A 17,662-nucleotide genomic window follows, 5' to 3' on the forward strand; every position below is an offset into this window, starting at 1 on the left:
AAGCGGCCATTCGTATAGTTGCGACTATAAATAGTACACTTGAACGGCGCTGAAACGTCAGAGAACCAGTTGTGTTGGGTATGAGAGGTATGATGGGTATGTGGCCTTGTGGTTGTGTTGGGTATGAGAGGTATGATGGGTATGTGGCCTTGTGGTTGAAGGTTGAGGTGGAGTGTTTTTTTCCCGACCAGGCCCACATAGTTTTGATCCCTTCGACAACGATCCAAGGACGAGCAATCATTCTGTGGACCACCACACGATGTTTGTTTAAAACCTTACCAGGGGCACGGTGGGCACAGTCGGTTAGTGCTGTCGCCTCAACAGCTATAAAGGTCCTGGGTTCGATTCCCGCTGGGGACGCTGTGGGCACTGGGGGCGTCATCAGTGCCCATACCCTTTCTGTGTGGAGTTTGCATGTTCTCCCCGTGTCCCCTAGGGTAGGTAGTAGGTAGTAGAGGTACTCTCACAAAAAACATGCAGTAATCCTGGTCTCTAAACTGCCTCCCCCTGGCCAACGTGTCCCTTCCACGTGCTACGTCCGGCTGGGGAAACTCTCCCCTGTCAGGTGAAAAGAAGCAGCTTGGACTCCTCATGCATAGAAGGAAGCATGAGGTCAGTCCGCTGCCTCCCCACGTTGGCAGAGGAAGTGTAGTGCCCAGGATTACATTAGATAATTGACACTGAGTGAAAGAAATGGGTTGCAAAATTGTGGGATAAAAATTTGATAGAAAAATATATACTTCTCCCTCGTGGCGAAGTAGCAGATGGATATTATCGTCTCTGTCTGTCGGGTGGAGACCTCATAATATGCCCAAAACTGTTACTTTTCAGGATTCAAATTCAAAAGTAGCAAAGGTAGCATAATAATATATACAAGTTCAAAACGGCTCGCTTCGTGCCGCATTTCAAGCTTGTGGATCCACCACTTTTGATACTTTTACGACGTGGCGGATATATCAGAGTCCAGAGTCCAGACCAATGGCTCTCGGCAGCTACGCAATGATATTTGTCGGTCACGCCAGGCTACTGTATGATGATCAAGTATGGTGTTAATATGTGTGTGTGTGTGTGTGTGTGTGTGTGTGTGTGTGTGTGTGTGTGTGTGCGTGTGCGTGTGCGTGTGTGCGTGCGGGCGGGCGGGCGTGCGTGTGTTTGTGTGTGTGTGTGTGTGTGTGTAGATGGGCCAGATGAGGAGGAGATGGAGGTTGGGGGCGGGGCTTCTGACCAGACAGATGGAGGAGGAGGAGACAGCTATATTTCACAGGTATGCGCGCACGCACGCACGTACGCACGCACAAACACACACGCGTGTTTTGGCTCAAGAGCCTTCGTCAGGGTCTGGGGATTGGACCTTGGTGAAGACTCTCTTCTAAAGAGCACCTGTTTCCAGTTTCTGATAATTGCGGACCCACACACAGCTCTTCCTCGTCTCTTGATTCAAACGAGCAAACAAACAAACTGCTTGTTTGGGTGACTCACTGTAGAAGACAGGGAGGGTTAAGCAAATATCACTATAGGATTGGAATTTAAGCTATTCAAAGAGACAGTGCTCTCAGTGCCCTCAATAACCTCATACCTGCCAAACTACTTCTCCAGAGTGAGTAACACCCACAGCCACAACGCCAGGGGCAGCCACCGTGATCTGAGATTTAGAACAAACACGGGAAAGTGCTAATTTTACTGCTCTGCCACAATGCCTTGACAGTTGACAGTTGACACAGCATCCATTAAAGGACGTGTAACAATGGTTTCTTAAAAGATTGGCCTGAAAAAACCTCTATCAGGAGACCAAAAGGGGAGGGGATCAATCAATCAATCAATCAATCAATAAAAGTGTGGGTGGGGCAGGGGCAAAGTTCCCGAAACATCCTCAACACAGCAAGAGTTAGGGTCATCGGTGACAGGGACTATCCACATGGGAAGGATCGGAATAATGACTATATCAATTAGAAAAATGACAAATGTGAGAAAGATAAAGACAAAGAAACGTGGGCCATCTTGTATCGTGTCTCTGCTTCTCTCTTTGTCTCTCTGTCTTTCTCTGTCAGTCTAAACCCACAAACAAATCCCCTGAAGAGAATGCTACCGTTGCCACACAGTAAAAATAAATCCACAGTGTTAATTTGAAAAACAAGTGACCCATAAAGGGATAAGGATTCTGTGTGTGTGTGTGTGTGTGTGTGTGTGTGTGTGTGTGTGTGTGTGTGTGTGTGTGTGTGTGTGTGTGTGTGTGTGTGTGTGTGTGTGTTTGTGCGCGCGCTCACTGTGCTGTGCAGGACACACTCAGTGGAGAGGAGTGTCTCAGCGAAGAGGAGAGAAACAGACGGAGAGCAGAGAAGAGGAGAGCCAAGAGGAAAGTGAGTAGAGAGAACGGCCAGCGCCACCAACAGTCCACCTGCACACACTACATCAAACACATTGGTCCCGTAAGTAAGGATCTTATGCGTTTTCAAAAGGAGATATCCAGAAATGTAACCACTTCGAGTCCTTGTAGATTTGACTTCAGTTGGCTCTGTACTGTGACTTTCCTTCTGCCTATACACCAAATCTCCTCGACGAAGATAGCCAAGCTACAAGCTCACAATGAGCTCCTGTGAGCTTGTAGAATGTTATTGTTGGCTAATGTTTCTATCCATATCTATATGGATGCATGCTAGGGTTCAACTGGTTGAAAGATGCGGTCTAAGTTCAGGATTCGTCTGCTCGTATTGTACTATACTGTAGGCTACTCGTGAAATCTTACGTGTGTTACAGAGTTATAAAGAGCCAGAGTTAAAGAGCCAGTTAAAACTGTTACTTTTCGGGATTCAAATTCAAAAGCAGCAAAAAAAAAGCAGATATACAAGGTAAAAAAACTCAAAACACGAGACGCTTCGAGCCATGTGTCAAGCTTGCGGATCTGCTACTTTTGATACTTATGTGACACTGTATAGCGTGATCAAGTAGGGCGTTCATTTACGAAAAATGTCAATGTGACTCTAAACTCCCGTCTTTTTCCTTTCAGAGACAGAAACAACGGAAGAAACTAGAGAAAGAGGAGAAGCTGGAGGATTCACCAGGCCAGGCGAGGCTCATTTCCTTCCTTTTTCTGTACTTCTCTCTACTGTGGGTTTTTTTTTGGACCGTCACATTCCATGTTTGCAATGTTGGGCGTTCTTGGAATGCAAAGCTTATTCAACCGTCATACTCACTATAATATAAGTCCATCTGGAGAGGACAGGAGCATCAGCTATACATGCCTAAAACGGTAACGCCGTGCTGAAATTCGCGCCCATGAGGCCTTAGGATGGAATAGTTGAAATGCTTTCCTACAGTTCTCACTATAGGGTCAGTTGCCAACCGAATTTAAAAACCACAGATGATTCCATCCACAAAAATGCCGTTGTTCTCTAAAAAGGGTGAGGGGGGGATTGAGAACCACTGGAATAGTGGTTGTTTTCGAACAACGTTCTCATGGATTGAATTCCTCAGCCACCAGCATGCCCCGGAAGCATGTTGCGCGGCGAAAATAGCCGTTCTACAGGCTCTAGATTGGCTATTTTTTGGTTATTTTAAGATTAGAGCATTTGAAGTGGTAAAACTAGTAAAACTAGACATGCAGTAAAGGCCGTCGGGATCGGGAGTCGAACCCGCGGCACACAGCCAGACTGGATTACCATGCCTGGACCACTGAGCCATGGCCCAGGCCCATACTTTTACATATTGTCTTAATTGTTTAAGAAACACAGAGTGATTGTGTGTGTGTGTGTGTGTGTGTGTGTGTGTGTGTGTGTGTGTGTGTGTGTGTGTGTGTGTGTGTGTGTGTGTGTGTGTGTGTGTGTGTGTGTGTGTGTGTGTGTGTGTGTGTGTGTGTGTGTGTGTGTGTGTGTGTGTGTGTGTGTGTGTGTGTGTGTGTGTGTGTGTCCTTTCAAACTGTTTCACAAATCACACATTTGTCATTTTCAATTGTAAGATTTTATTTTGCTTTAATCTATGGGAAGGTTCCGTGATGCAGTAGTAGTTCAGTCAGACAACTCACGAATAGATTAAACAATATTTATTGCAGCATGAGTAACAAGTGTGCATATGATATTTGACTTGGCGTTCGGCTCTGCTGGAATTCTCCCTGCTCGGCATGATTAGCAACAACATAAAACATAAGAGCAGGGAGATAGATATACAATAACCCCCCCATGGGGAGCATAGATAGCAGAGCCCACCGGTGGTGCTGGGGTGGTGGTGGGAGAAAACATCACATGCAACCGGGAACCATGAGCAGAGGAAGGCAGGAAGAGCATGGAGACTAGTGAGCTTAAGTAGCCTGCCCAATTAGTCAGCTGACTGCCGCATCGGCGAATGACGTGTGAGACTTGTACACACGTATACTCCCACATAGTAATGCAGCATGTTAACCCCTTGAGCATAGTAAGGGCCTTTGAGCATGGCAAGACCTCCCTTGAGGTTGACTGACTGAACTGACTCCGCAAGCTGCGTTTGATTAGTTGGCCCTCCTCCTCCTCCTCCACACTGAAGAGGTTTAATGCTCTCTATGTGTCTCCCCCGAACAGGGTCAACAGGGGGGAGAGCGTGGAGGAGGAGGAGGAGCAGCGTGGGAGAGTGACAGTGACGAAGAGGAGGAGGAGGAGGAGGAGGATAAGAAGGTCACCACAGGAAGGGTAGCTCCTTTCAGGAGCAACAAAGAGCCATCACATTCACCACCTCCTGCCCCTGTCGTTCCGCGCCCCGCAGCGCCTCCTCCTCCTGCCCTGGTGACAACCAGGAACACCGGCAACAACCGCCATACCCCCCCCGTCTGCAGAGCCGTGGAGGAGGTGGGTGGACGGATGGCATGCTAGACAACAAGGCCTCACAATCGCACGCGGTTTCATTGTCACGTCACAGGGTTTTTTTTTTTTTTTACTTTTTTTTTTACAGCTCTTGGGTGAAATTGGGTGCAAGCTATAGCTATAGCTATACATTGTTTTGTTGTTTTGCCCCGGGGGAAAGAAAGAAATGTAAAAGGGGGGGAAAGGTGAAGAAGGGGAAGGAGAAAATATAAATCAAAGGGGAAAGCACAGAGTTGCGTAGAATGGAATGTGGAAGTGGCAAGAAGGGAGAGACAGACTAATATATACATCGGATGTAATGCGTAGTTGCACACCGGTGTTGGCTGCGGTAAATAGAAGATATAGATCTATACGAGCTTGTATAATATATCCTACTCCTATAAATCAGGACTCAGAAGGTGACAAAGAGGCAGGCCGAGGTCTGGATGGCGTGTCCCGAGGGTCAGAGGAGCAGACCTTGACATTGTAGCTATTTGAGGTATTCAGGACGGTTACCGGCAGATGCATCGAATGACGTGTTATTACCCGTGAAAACCCAAGGCCATGTAAAGAAGGAAAGGACGCGTTCTACGTCATTGACAAACTGGAGCCGGACATTCGACATATTATTATTTATTTTTTACATCGTCGTAAATCGTTCAAAAACAGTGCTTGTCCATTGACTTCAGTGCATTACATAAAACGTTTGGCTACAGTTTGCTTCCCCGCACAACAAATCTCTAAGCTTGGAATTATTGATAATGAACCATTATGTAAAAATACAGACTTTGTCACACCATTATCAAAACGATAAAACGCCAAAAAAAAAGCCAGCTGCTTATTTTCGTAAGTTAGTCCATTTAAGTATCCTTGAACAAGACCCTGAAAAATTGTAAATTGATGGGAACTGTTACTGTTTGTGTGTGTTATTACTTTACTTTATTTGTTTATTTGGACAGGACAATGCATATGAATGGACGTCACATGGACGTAAATACACCGGATATAGCACAGTTGCTAACTTTCATCCGCAGTCCTCACAGGAAACACAAAACGGAAAAACAGACAGTCAAACAGTGGAATACATTTACATAACATTACATAGGGAACACAGCATAAAAAATAAATACACCTAAAATAATCATAAATGGTCCCAGCTTTGGTTTTCAAGCAACCATTTTTTGAGGAGGTATTATTCTCTTTTTTTGTATATTCTGTTGTTTTGGACCCCAGGAAGACTATAGTTGCTGTTCAGTCAGCAGCTAATGGGGATCCATTCTAAATAAACAAACTTCCAAGGGCCCCCATTGCATCAGGGCCCCTGTGCACTTTCACACTTGGCACAAGCCAAATTCATGCCTGGTGGGAGCAGGCAGGAAGAATGCATGCAGTCTAGTTGGGTGAGCTTAAATACCCCGCCCAATTTGGTCAGCTGACTGCCACCATCAGTGAATGACATGTGGGTGTTGCAAACACTGAATACACCCACATAGTAATGCAGCATATTACCCCTGGGGTATATGTATACGCCCTTGAGCACTGACTGAACTAACATAACTACGTGTTATGGCTGGCTCTGGGGCCATAACGAAAAAGGGGAAACGACACCGGAGGACAATCCAAAAATAAGTATTTTATTTCATACTTGAATTGAAGTTTCCAACTGAAACTGGCAGGGAAACATGCTGCCCAAATCTTATAACCAAACAAAGAAACAAAAGCCTGTGGAAAAATGCAGATCTGTAGTGCTGTGAGAGCAGGGGCCTATTTCACGAATCTTGGATTAACTAATCCAGGATATAGGCCAAAGCGAGGCTTTTTAAATCCTGATCTTTACAGCCTGGTTTATTCCGTTCCACTAAAGCCAAGCGAGGCTCAGAATTGGCGGATTTGGCGAGCCGGGCTCAGCAAGCCTCGCTTACAAGCGCGTGCACGCATTCCTTGAAAAGCCATGATGCCGATCATAGATTTCTTGAGCGAGACCAATCATGAGGAGGCGAGCAAATATGCAGGGAGAGCTGCGGCTTTCATCGTTGAGGAGCAAGAAAATCTTATGATAATGATATACTACGAGGAAGCCAAGGAAATAATAAAAAATAAGGGAAATACAAGCGCCATTAACAAGGCGAGGGAGCGAGCGTGGCACAATATTGCCGACAGATTGAACGCGTAAATTGTAAAGCATATTATATATATAGGCCTATAGTCGAAGTCCATAAATATATAATTCAGTGAACCTATAGCCCCGAGTTGTGGAGGGTGAGCTATAGTTCCAAACGAGCTTAAACTTTAAGGGCACTTTCTCGAAATAGCGCACTGAGCTCATTTGTGCAATGCAAACGCCAAACTAATAGGCGAGTGCGCTCCGGATTCGGTACGGTATGGAATTATATCCTACTAATCTACATGTATTGTGCGCCATGAAATGTTACATTACATTAAGTCTATCTGTCTAACTGTACATGCACTGTAGTGTCACGATTGCATGGCATGGCAATACCGATTTTTCAGAATGTATTATTCCATCATAATTTGAGCCTATATAAATGTCTCAAATTTGAAAGCACTATATTTCTAAAACTATGAAACATTTCAAAGATTCCTTTTACACATGTCCACCGTAGGATGAACCTAAATAGGTTTGAATGGGGTGTCTAGGTGTAAGTATGTAGGACTATGGGTGAAACGTTATAATGGTAATATGTTGTAAAACAATGAGTAATGGTAATATTTAGTGGTTTTCACTTTTACAAAAAAATAAATAAATAATAATTCTTCTTAACCGTGCACTTGCACGACAGCAAACCTATTCATGGGGAACATTCACCAAAAGCAGCTGATCTACAAGCTCACAAGCTGTCATGATGTTGTGCAGCCTATATATTTTGGTTATTTGATTTTATATAGTGCTTAAATTAGTCCTTTAATGCAGACCGATACAAATAAGGCAACATAAACCCATAATAATTGAATAAATCTGGAAAACATCATTGGTTTGTGATCAGTTTGACTGCTTAATGAACAGTAAAGACATCAGGATTAGGTTAAACCTGGCTGTTAGCCTGGTCCGGAGCAGGCTAAGTCCAAAGCATAAGTTCCCATGGTAACTTATGTAGCATCCCTTTCATGAAACCGAATCAAGCCTCAACATATCCAGGTTAACTGGTTAAGTTAATCTGGCAAGATCAACCAGCTTTCATGAAACCGGTTAAGCACTGATCCAGGATATATTAAGCCAGGATATGTGTTAAAGCCCGGCTTAATCTCTAATCCAAGTTTCGTGAAATAGGCCCCAGGTCTCTTATATAGTGTTTGGGGAGGACACTGGCCAGGTGTCTCCTCTTCCACTAATCATCTCTGGCTCCGCCCTCCAACACTGCAATGGAATGGTTAAAGGCACAGCCACACATACACACACAGAACCCCATATAGTAGACTAAAGGCCCAGGGGGCCGTCACATATTATTTTTCATTGTCAATCAAAATGTCAAAGTTAAACTGAAACGTTTGATTCGATTTCAGTCAGAGACGATCCCTATGGTTAGAAGTGAAAGGAAAGTTAGGTACTCCAGGTCCAAATTTGGTTGAAATTTCCCCTCTAAGCTGATGTTTAGGCTCAACTGGCTGGTCCTTAATGAATGTCTTCTTCACCTGTGTTCCAGGAACCAGAGTGGGATGTAAACAGTGCGTTTGTGGCAGGCGCTGCCAGCCACATCAAACCCAAAGGCCGACGGGGCAGAGCGGGGCAGAGCTCACGGGAGAATAAGGAGAACGAGGCTAGGAGCAACCAGGTACACGCACGCACACACACACACACACACTGTAGTACGACACAATGCATTAATGGTGTTGCATTAATGGTGTGATTTAATAACCTATCAAATCTTGACATTACCATCACTACATCACTCTTTTCAATCGCTTTTCCTAATTAAGTTTACCGTGGCCTTTATAGCCTATACCTATGCACTATGTTCCCATGCACTTTATGGAATTGCCTTTTGTTTTTGATATATTGTTCTGTTCTGACATTTTTTTATATAATGCTTTTCTTTCCTTTTATTTTTGGCTTTCATTTATCTTCCTATGCTCTTCTTTTGGCCTCTATGTATGTTCTTATGCTCTGTGATGTGAAGCACTTTGGTTCGACCTCGGTCGTTGGAAATGTGCTATACAAATAAAGTTTGATTTGATTTGATTTAAAACAAACATCCCTGCAACTGAACTAAAATGTTTCTAAGAATTTAGTACAAGCACTATTTAACTGTAACACATTGAGTGCCACCTGGTGGACGAAAGTGGTGGCGCTAGGGTGCCACGTGATGAGAAGCAATTCCACTATGCTGCGCGTTCGGTTTTGGATGCCATCTTAGATACAAAGGCAATAGCATCAATGCTAGCGAGCTAACGTGAAGTCCATCCTTGCTCTGGAAAACGCCAATGTTCCAAATCGAGATCAGCGGATGATCAGAAATGACCTCCGAACATCGCCGATCTGTTCAAAACCACGGACAGCGGACGTAGTTTCCCGAGAAAGGAGTGTGCAAAGACCAATGGCTAAAACGGAAGCTAATGTGGTTGGTCGTCGTGCAGACGAGGCTTAGCAACCTGAGCGCTTCCAAGAATGGAAAATAGCAAGGCAATCTTATTTCGATATATAACGCCTTAAGACGAGCCTACTCGTCATGAGTGCCTCGCGTAATCAATCAATTAGGACGAGTATACGCCTCGGCAGGGAGACATGAAGAATCATCTTCTTACTGTACATGTAAGAATGTTTGGTACATTAAGCTCTAATGCCACCATATGTTGTTTGACCTTCTGCTTAGGCCATCAAAGTACTACATGCAATTGAAAATAATAGCTTTAGCGTCACATTCCCCACTGCACTGTGACCACAGGTGGAGAGTAGTAAGGATCCATTGAAGAGGAGAGGAGTAGCACTAACAGGTGAGTCTGAGTGTGAAATTTACACTGCTGCCTTTTTCCTCTGCGGCGTTATTGCCCCGTTTACCTGGAACACCTAGACGTTGTTTCAAGGTAAATGAAACAAGCTAATCCGACCAGCTCAGTGGCATTGTGGTTAGAGTGTCCGCCCTGAGACTGGGAGGTCGGGGTTCAATCCCTGGCCGGGTCATACCAAAGACTCTAAAAATGGGACCCAGTGCCTCCCTTGCTTGACACTCAGCATCAAGGGTTGGATTGGGGGTAAGTCCCTGCGACATACTAGCGTCATGTCCAGGGGGTGTATACTTGTACATCAAGCTGCCTCACGCTACAGAAACAGGAGATAGGCTCCTGCCCTATGGGGCCTCATGGCTCGGCAAGGCTACTTACTACTACTACTAATGTGACACCTCTGTGTCACATTAGCTGTTGCTATATACTGTATATATATCAGCGAGTGCCGTAGTGGATACGTTTTAGACCACGACAGAGGGGGCGTCATCTCAAGCAAACTTGAGCCATGAGAGACACCACCGAGCGCACTGAAGCGCGCAGGTTGACATGTCGAACGTTGCAAAGGTCGCTCAGCCGACTCAGCCCCGCTCCAGATGCGACCCCCGATATGAACATGTTGCTGTTGGCCAGAAAATATTTTGTCTCCATATTTAACCTTTTCGTGTTTTCTTTTCATAAATCAATGCCCTTAGTTGATCACGCTGTGACTACAGCACAAAAGTAGCAGATCTACAAGCTCAAAACAAAAAAGCGACGCTTTTTGAGCTTGTAGTTCTGCTACTTTTGTCAGTTTTTGAATCCTGGAATTAAAGGAAAAGTTTTGGGTTACTGCGTGCCTCCCAAAACAGCGTGACTATGTATTGTAGAATAAATGTGCTATTTTCGACAAGCAACACATACGATGAAGTATCAAACGGGCTTAAAGCAGTTTCGTCTAGTCGCACATTTCTGGGTCTAAACTCGGCTTTACAGAGTCAGCAGAATCCCACAGTACTGGGTGTTAAATAACTTTAAGTGTGTGTGTGTGTGTGTGTGTGTGTGTGTGTGTGTGTGTGTGTGTGTGTGTGTGTGTGTGTGTGTGTGTGTGTGTGTGTGTGTGTGTGTGTGTGTGTGTGTGTGTGTGTGTGTGTGTGTGTGTGTGTGTGTGTGTGTGTGTGTGTGTGTGTGTGTGTGTGTGTGTGTGTGTGTGTGTGTGTGTGTGTGTGTGTGTGTGTGTGTGTGTGTGTGTGTGTGTGTGTGTGTGTGTGTGTGTGTGTGTGTGTGTGTGTGTGTGTGTGTGTGTGTGTGTGTGTGTGTGTGTGTGTGTGTGTGTGTGTGTGTGTGTGTGTGTGTGTGTGTGTGTGTGCGTGCGTGCGTGCGTGCGTGCGTGCGTGCGTGCGTGCGTGCGTGCGTGCGTGCGCGTGCCTGCCAGAGGAGGGCATCCAGATGTTCAAACAAGGCCTGTACACCCAGGCTGTGGACATGTTTACAGCAGCCATTCACTGCGACCCCACAGACCACAGGTAAGGTGACAGTTAATCCGACTCGTTGATTTCATCCATTATATAATACAAAATAATCGATGGTCAATGATTTAAGTCGTCCATTGTCTCTCTCTATCTCTCAGATTCTATGGAAACAGGTCTTACTGCTATTGGTGCCTGGAGCTGTACTCTGCAGCCCTATCGGACGCCCAGAGGTCCATCAAGCTGGCTCCCGATTGGCCGAAAGGATACTTCCGCAAGGGAAGTGCTCTCATGGGGCTGAAGGTTAGCATCGAGCATCCTAGCTTTTTTTTTTTTTTAAGATAAAAAAAAAAAAAAAATGGTGGCTAATTTTATTTTCGGCAACAACTCTCGTTTCCTGTGTGTGTGTGTGTGTGTGTGTGTGTGTGTGTGTGTGTGTGTGTGTGTGCGTGCGCGTGTGCGTGCGCGTGTGCGTGTCAGCGATACAGTGATGCAGAGAAGGCCATGCAGCAGGTGTTGAAGCTGGACGAGGACTGTGAGGAGGCCACCAATGAGCTCTTCAACTGTCGCGTCTTACAGCTCATGGTATCAATCAATCAAAGTCACTCAGTCAAGCAATCAATCAATCAATCCATCTTATGGATGGATATGGATGTGACAGATATTGCAGAAATCACTTATTCCAAACTTTTTGTGCTTGCTTATTCTTGCTTATTCTATGCTTATTTTTGATCTTGCTTAAAGATCTACAAGCTCATAGCGCGCCAACGAGTGGCGCGCTACGAGCTTGTAGGTCTGCTATTTTTGAAAAATCTTAAAAATGTGCATGGCTACAGATTGAATAATAGAATGACTTTACAGAGATCTCTGGGCGTCCAAAATGCTCTCCCTCTCAGCAATACAATATCACCGAGTGGCAGTTCATGAAGTCTGGAGCACTCTATCCCTTGCCCATATATACGTTTTAACAATGCAAGGGAAATTCTGATGAATCATTATTTCTGTGCGTCCCCTTCTCGGAGACTTCTGCTTTTCCTTGGGATGATATAATGGTCATATATATAGCCATTTTCAACCTAAAGAGGAAAGAAGACTGCACAGCCTTTAGAATTATAGGAACTAATGGGTTAACAGTCATCGCTTGAACACTTGAGATGCTATGGATTGTATGTTCGTTTCAATTGTTCTGGCCAGTTCACACTTGTAAAAGAGACTTCAGTCTCAATGTGGTTACTGGTTTTTACTGGTTAAATAAAGGTTAAATAAAAATAAATAAAAAAGAAAATCTGTCAGGGTGCGATCAGAGGACCCAAAAGCAGTACGACCAAAAGGCAAGATTCACGGTTCAGGATGTTCATTAAACTATAACTTCCCATAAAATGGGGCAGGCAAAACAAGGACACAGTAAACACGCTGACATGAAATGACGATCTGACATTAAAGGGACTGAACAAACTGGGGTATATAAATAGACAAAGACTAACTAGACACAGGTGAACTCAAAATACAATCAAACACAGGATAGGCTAACAGGACAAAGAGGACACAGGTGAAAACACTGACACATCACAAGGTAGGTGAGACAAGGTAGGGAACAGCAACTAGGCAGACAGGAAACACTAGGGACCATACTACAAAATAAGATACACAAAACCAACAGGGTAACAGAAAACCAAACAGAACAAGACATGGCAAAATACTGAACATAAAACAACCACACAACCATAAAGGTCAAGCCACATATTAGTCCAGTGGTTTGGACCTAAGTCAATGCTCAAATACAAAGGCAGAGGAGCGAGGCGTGACAGTTTCTTAATACTTCCTGAGAGGCGCCTATTTCTGGCCTGGTGTGACAGCATGGGGCTTTTTGCCCAGTGAGAGGATACTATATATTACATAATACATCAAATAGGCCAGCACCTCACCAACACTGGAGTGCGCCCTTTCCTGTTTTGTTTAGGAATACTATACATTGTCACAGTATGTACAACACATGTCTGGGTATCATGTTGGCCTTGATTGAATGAACTGCTTCATGTGGTATTCTGTTGGGAAGACAACCTACAACTAATAACGTGGGTCAATGTGTTCAAGCATAGACACACAATACCATAATATACTCATAATATTCAGTAAGACTATATTATTATCACACTATGCCATAACTAACTTGTTAAGATGAATGGATATGATTAGACGACAATATAATTGAAGAGGATATAAGCAAAGGATATATCTCAACAGAAGGATTATTCCAACACTACCCATTATGACAGATACCGTAGACAGACAGACAGACAGACAGACTTCTCCCTACCAATCTGTGGATTTGCCTCCCTCTCATACAGGACTTGGGTTTTGACGAGTTCCAAGGTGTTTTGCTGCTGGAGAAGTTTACTACAGTCCAGGCTGCCCTGGGATCCTGTGACCTCAAAGGTAACGGCTGACCAGAATACAGCTTATCACCAGTGCCAACGCTTTAGAGATTTGGAAGCATAGGCCCTACTAGATGCAGAAAAGGTTGGGAACCGCTGAAATACAGACTTCTCTTACATTGACATCCACTGACTGACTGACTGACTGACTGACTGATTGACCGACTGACTGAATATTCACATGGGTCTAGTCGTACCAAAGTCACTCATTCACTCATTCATCCCCTGGGTCGCAGAAGTTTTTCTCTATGGACAATAGCATTGAGTCATCTTAGAGTCTCATATAAGAATTGGGGTAAATAAAAATGAACCAATTGTCCCGGCGATATTGTCAGGGAGGTGGCTCTGTGTCGTTTTACGATAGTCAGTCACCCACAGTCCGTTTCGGGCGAAACCTTTACTAATTCGGCAGCAGTAACATTAGCGTTTTCTTGCCGTCAGTTGATGCTTCATACAGCATGCATACGAGTCAAACCACCGGGATCATTTGTTTATTTTTGGAACACAGGAGGAAAACAAAGCGAGCCAGGTAGGATAATGTAAATGACATCAGACTGCAGTGCTCTGTTCAATGATCCTATAACTTTTCACATGGATGTGTTTAGTTGAAGTGTTTCAGGATTCTTCACATGTTTTAAACATTGATTATCGTTTCATTTGGATTGGGTAACGTCGTGAGCTAATTCCCATCTTCTCCTTTCCAGTAGAGCACGCGTCTCAACACGACCTGAATGGGTAGGTTGGATAAATAACAAATCATCACGCAGCAACAGTCACACCAATGTGAAGTGAGTGGTGGCTTTGGAGTCCAGCACAGTTGTTGACTTAATAGAACGTTCGACCTTTAGTTGTAACCATAGACTGTAAAAAATATGGACAAAGCGTTCCACGGGTCTAACATGAACGTAAAATGAAGCCTGTCAGTCCTTGAATTGTACATCGCCATCTTTCTAGATCCGTTTGGGCCCAGCTGGCCCATTGGCTGGCCCAGACAACGAGGCGGGACTTCCCCCCTTCTTCTCCGTTGGTTTTTATTTTGATTCGAGTGGGTGGGGAATCTCGATCATAGACTGTAACGGTAGCCACGCCCCTCAGAACATACGCGACTTTATGGTCATTTTTTTTATAAATGGGACCATCATTTTCCAAAAAGAATATTATGACATTAGAAATGAGACTTTAAACTAGTGACTGGAAGCAGAAAGTATTCATGACCATGTTTATTAAGGTAATACAGTCTAGGTGAAGTTGGGCCCAAATACATGGACTTCTATGGGGCTATGGGGTTTTTTTGGGCCCAATGACAGCGCCACAACAGGCCATTATATGAACTTTCAGGAAATCCCGAGTAGCTTAGTAACAAAATATCTCAAAAGTAGCAGATCCCCGGCTTGTGGATCTGTTCATAGACACAGCAAGCCACGGGTGAGTCTTTACCGGCCACGTATGTGTGTCGGGACTGACTTGGACATTACTCATTCGCTCCTGAATAGTTTTGAACATAATATGTCCAATAACAAGCTTATTGTCTCTGTCAGGTGGAAACCTCATATTATGAGGTTTCCACCTGACAGAGACAATAAGCTTGTTATTCAAATACCATCCTACCTTTTTCCCGTGGACTCACTCACTCTCTCTTTCTCTCTCTTGTCCGTCCGTCCGTCCGTCCCTCTCTCTCCTGTCCAGGGGTCCCTGTCCGTCCCTTTGGGTAGGGAACGTGACCGTGGACATCACAGAGAAAGACATACGGGACCTCTTCAAAACGTAAGCCTGGGACTGGGAGACGTGCCCACCCAAAGTGTTTCTTCCGAGATGAAAACGCCAGGCGTTGCTCAAAATGCTTCCAAACGTCCAATATTATAAATATTATTAGGCCTACATATACAAATAATAGTTCATATAGCCTGGGTAAGCAGGCTACCCACTGCTATATTATTATATCACAACATAATGATATATCATTGACCAAAATGGCGTTATATCAACAATGATAGTATGAAGAGTATAAAACTTTAGTTAAACATGTATACCCTGGTTTTGGAGGCTTTGATGAATTGAACAAGGTGGACCCTCTTGTAAACAAGCGTAATGCTTTATTGGGTCGTCCACTCACAGTTAAGTCTTTGTATTGAGTTGTGCTTAGAATGTACTGTAATTCTGCAAACTGTTAATACATATTTCAATCAATCAGTCCAGCACGTTAGCGTGTCTATCAGTAACGCCCTGTGGGCGAGGGTTTAGAATTTCCCGAAAATAAACAAAACCTGGTTTTTACTCACCGAAGCAATTCAATTCAAAGGGCTTTATTGGCATGAGAAAACATACAGTTTACATTGCCAAAGCAGAAAGAACAAGCAAAGCCTGCTAGACCTATAGGAAAAAGTCTCCAGGCTGGGAAGCGTCTTAGGTCCCTCCCCCAGCTTCTCTCTAAAATGCCCTTTGGGCCTAGATCATATAATATTGAAAACAGATAAATGCTGCTGTTAGCAGAATCTGTCTTGAGAGATAGAACCAACTGGTTAAAATCCCATCCACCAGGAGCTGACCTGCACGTCCCTGCATCATCGTGGCTTTGACCATGCTTACTGTACTTACAGGTACGGGGAGATAGAAAGCATCAGGGTGCTACATGAACGCTTCTGTGCCTTTGTCAACTTCAAGAATGCCAACATGGCTGCCACAGCCTTGGAGAGGTTACAGGTGAGGGACTGAGCGGTGACTTGTGGGAGGAGGTATGTTGCTATAAACACGCCTCCCTCCCCTCTGACAGACGTCAAAGTGATGGCTGTCTTTGATGCATTCATTTATTTAACTGCATACATTTATTAACTGCATGAATGTCAACATAAACAGTGGAAGATGGGAGGGATGTGTTTTTTTCTGATAGAGCTTAAATAGTTTTATATCTATAAATGAAATAGGCTAAAACTTACGCAGTTTACCGTTAACCCATTCTGACCGGGAACCCATTTTGGTGTTGGCATCATGTTATGCTTTAGCTATTGAAAAATAGCAGATCTACAAGCTCATATCGCGCCACCGAGTGGCGCGATACGAGCTTGTAGGTCTGCTATTTTAAAAAAATCAAAGAACGACTGACATTTTTTAGAATCTGATCTCAGGTCAGAATGGGTTAATCAGACCAATGTGTGTCCAGTGGAAACCTCGTATGAATCTGATCTCAGGTCAGAATGGGTTAAAGTAAAAAACAGAACAGCTGACCACGTTCAGCATCATACGGTAACAAGCGTGGATATTTGGAGTGCACAATGCGATCTGAAGTCTCAGTCTGTGTCCAGTCGATACAGTTATAACCACTGTATCAGGGAACATTATACGCTTCCGGTCAACAGCACAACAAGTGACTTGACAGTGTGGTTGTTGTGTGTCCTCCTGTCCAGGGGGTGGAGCTGGAGGGCAGCAGGCTGGTGATCAGGTATCCTGACCGCTGGCTCCAGAGATCTAACTGTGGCCTCAGCACCAGCTCAGCCGCTACAGGGTGCGTATAGTTGTACGGTAACTATAGGTTCTGCGAAACCCCGCCCTGCCTGCCTTTCGATTGGCTGAATCCAAGAACGAGACAAGGACACTGCCCCCAAAGGGTCTTCCACCTGCAGCGAGTGGAAGACCTCAAGCTGTGAGGCAATCAAGCTGTTTGTAGTCAGTTGTGCGGTCTGAAGTGACTAGCGATGGGACGATATGAAAATGACATGTCATTACAAATTACATTGTTTGTCACTATCCCTATATTCTGGAGGGAACGGTCGCCAAAAACAGCTGTTTTTATTGTGCGAATAGATATAACAAAAATAAAGCTTGTAGATCTGCTATTGTTGGCAAATCGATTTGTGTAGTACATATTGTGGCAACCCAGGGGAGAATAGGCACAGATTCACAATAAAATAAGAGGCTCAGAGTCAGATTCAACATAAACTTAAATTGTCTTTTATTAAAGTGTTAGGGAAAGGGGAAAACGGGGCAGAACGTCAACATAGGGTTCCTCTTGTCAGGGGCT

The 17,662-nt window shown here is 44.4% G+C and overlaps 1 protein-coding gene across 2 annotated transcripts in view; it reads left to right on the forward strand.

The window, feature by feature from the left end:
- LOC308312811 (uncharacterized protein) overlaps positions 1–17,662 on the forward strand; it is a 34,673-nt gene that overhangs the window by 14,149 nt on the left and 2,862 nt on the right. Inside the window, exons 3-16 of one of the 2 annotated variants that reach the window (XM_080759535.1) lie at positions 1,179–1,264; positions 2,277–2,357; positions 3,005–3,064; positions 4,548–4,811; positions 8,468–8,596; positions 9,707–9,755; positions 11,179–11,269; positions 11,374–11,515; positions 11,693–11,797; positions 13,561–13,648; positions 14,352–14,382; positions 15,334–15,411; positions 16,245–16,347; positions 17,049–17,146. In XM_080759535.1, the coding sequence (XP_080615661.1) occupies positions 1,179–1,264; positions 2,277–2,357; positions 3,005–3,064; positions 4,548–4,811; positions 8,468–8,596; positions 9,707–9,755; positions 11,179–11,269; positions 11,374–11,515; positions 11,693–11,797; positions 13,561–13,648; positions 14,352–14,382; positions 15,334–15,411; positions 16,245–16,347; positions 17,049–17,146 (1,405 nt within the window). The remainder of the gene's footprint in view (positions 1–1,178; positions 1,265–2,276; positions 2,358–3,004; positions 3,065–4,547; positions 4,812–8,467; positions 8,597–9,706; positions 9,756–11,178; positions 11,270–11,373; positions 11,516–11,692; positions 11,798–13,560; positions 13,649–14,351; positions 14,383–15,333; positions 15,412–16,244; positions 16,348–17,048; positions 17,147–17,662) is intronic. The other variant, XM_080759536.1, reaches the window with a different exon arrangement.

The sequence above is a fragment of the Protomyctophum bolini genome (genome assembly GCF_963924005.1).
Source record: "Protomyctophum bolini genome assembly, chromosome: 3".
NCBI lineage: Eukaryota > Metazoa > Chordata > Actinopteri > Myctophiformes > Myctophidae > Protomyctophum > Protomyctophum bolini.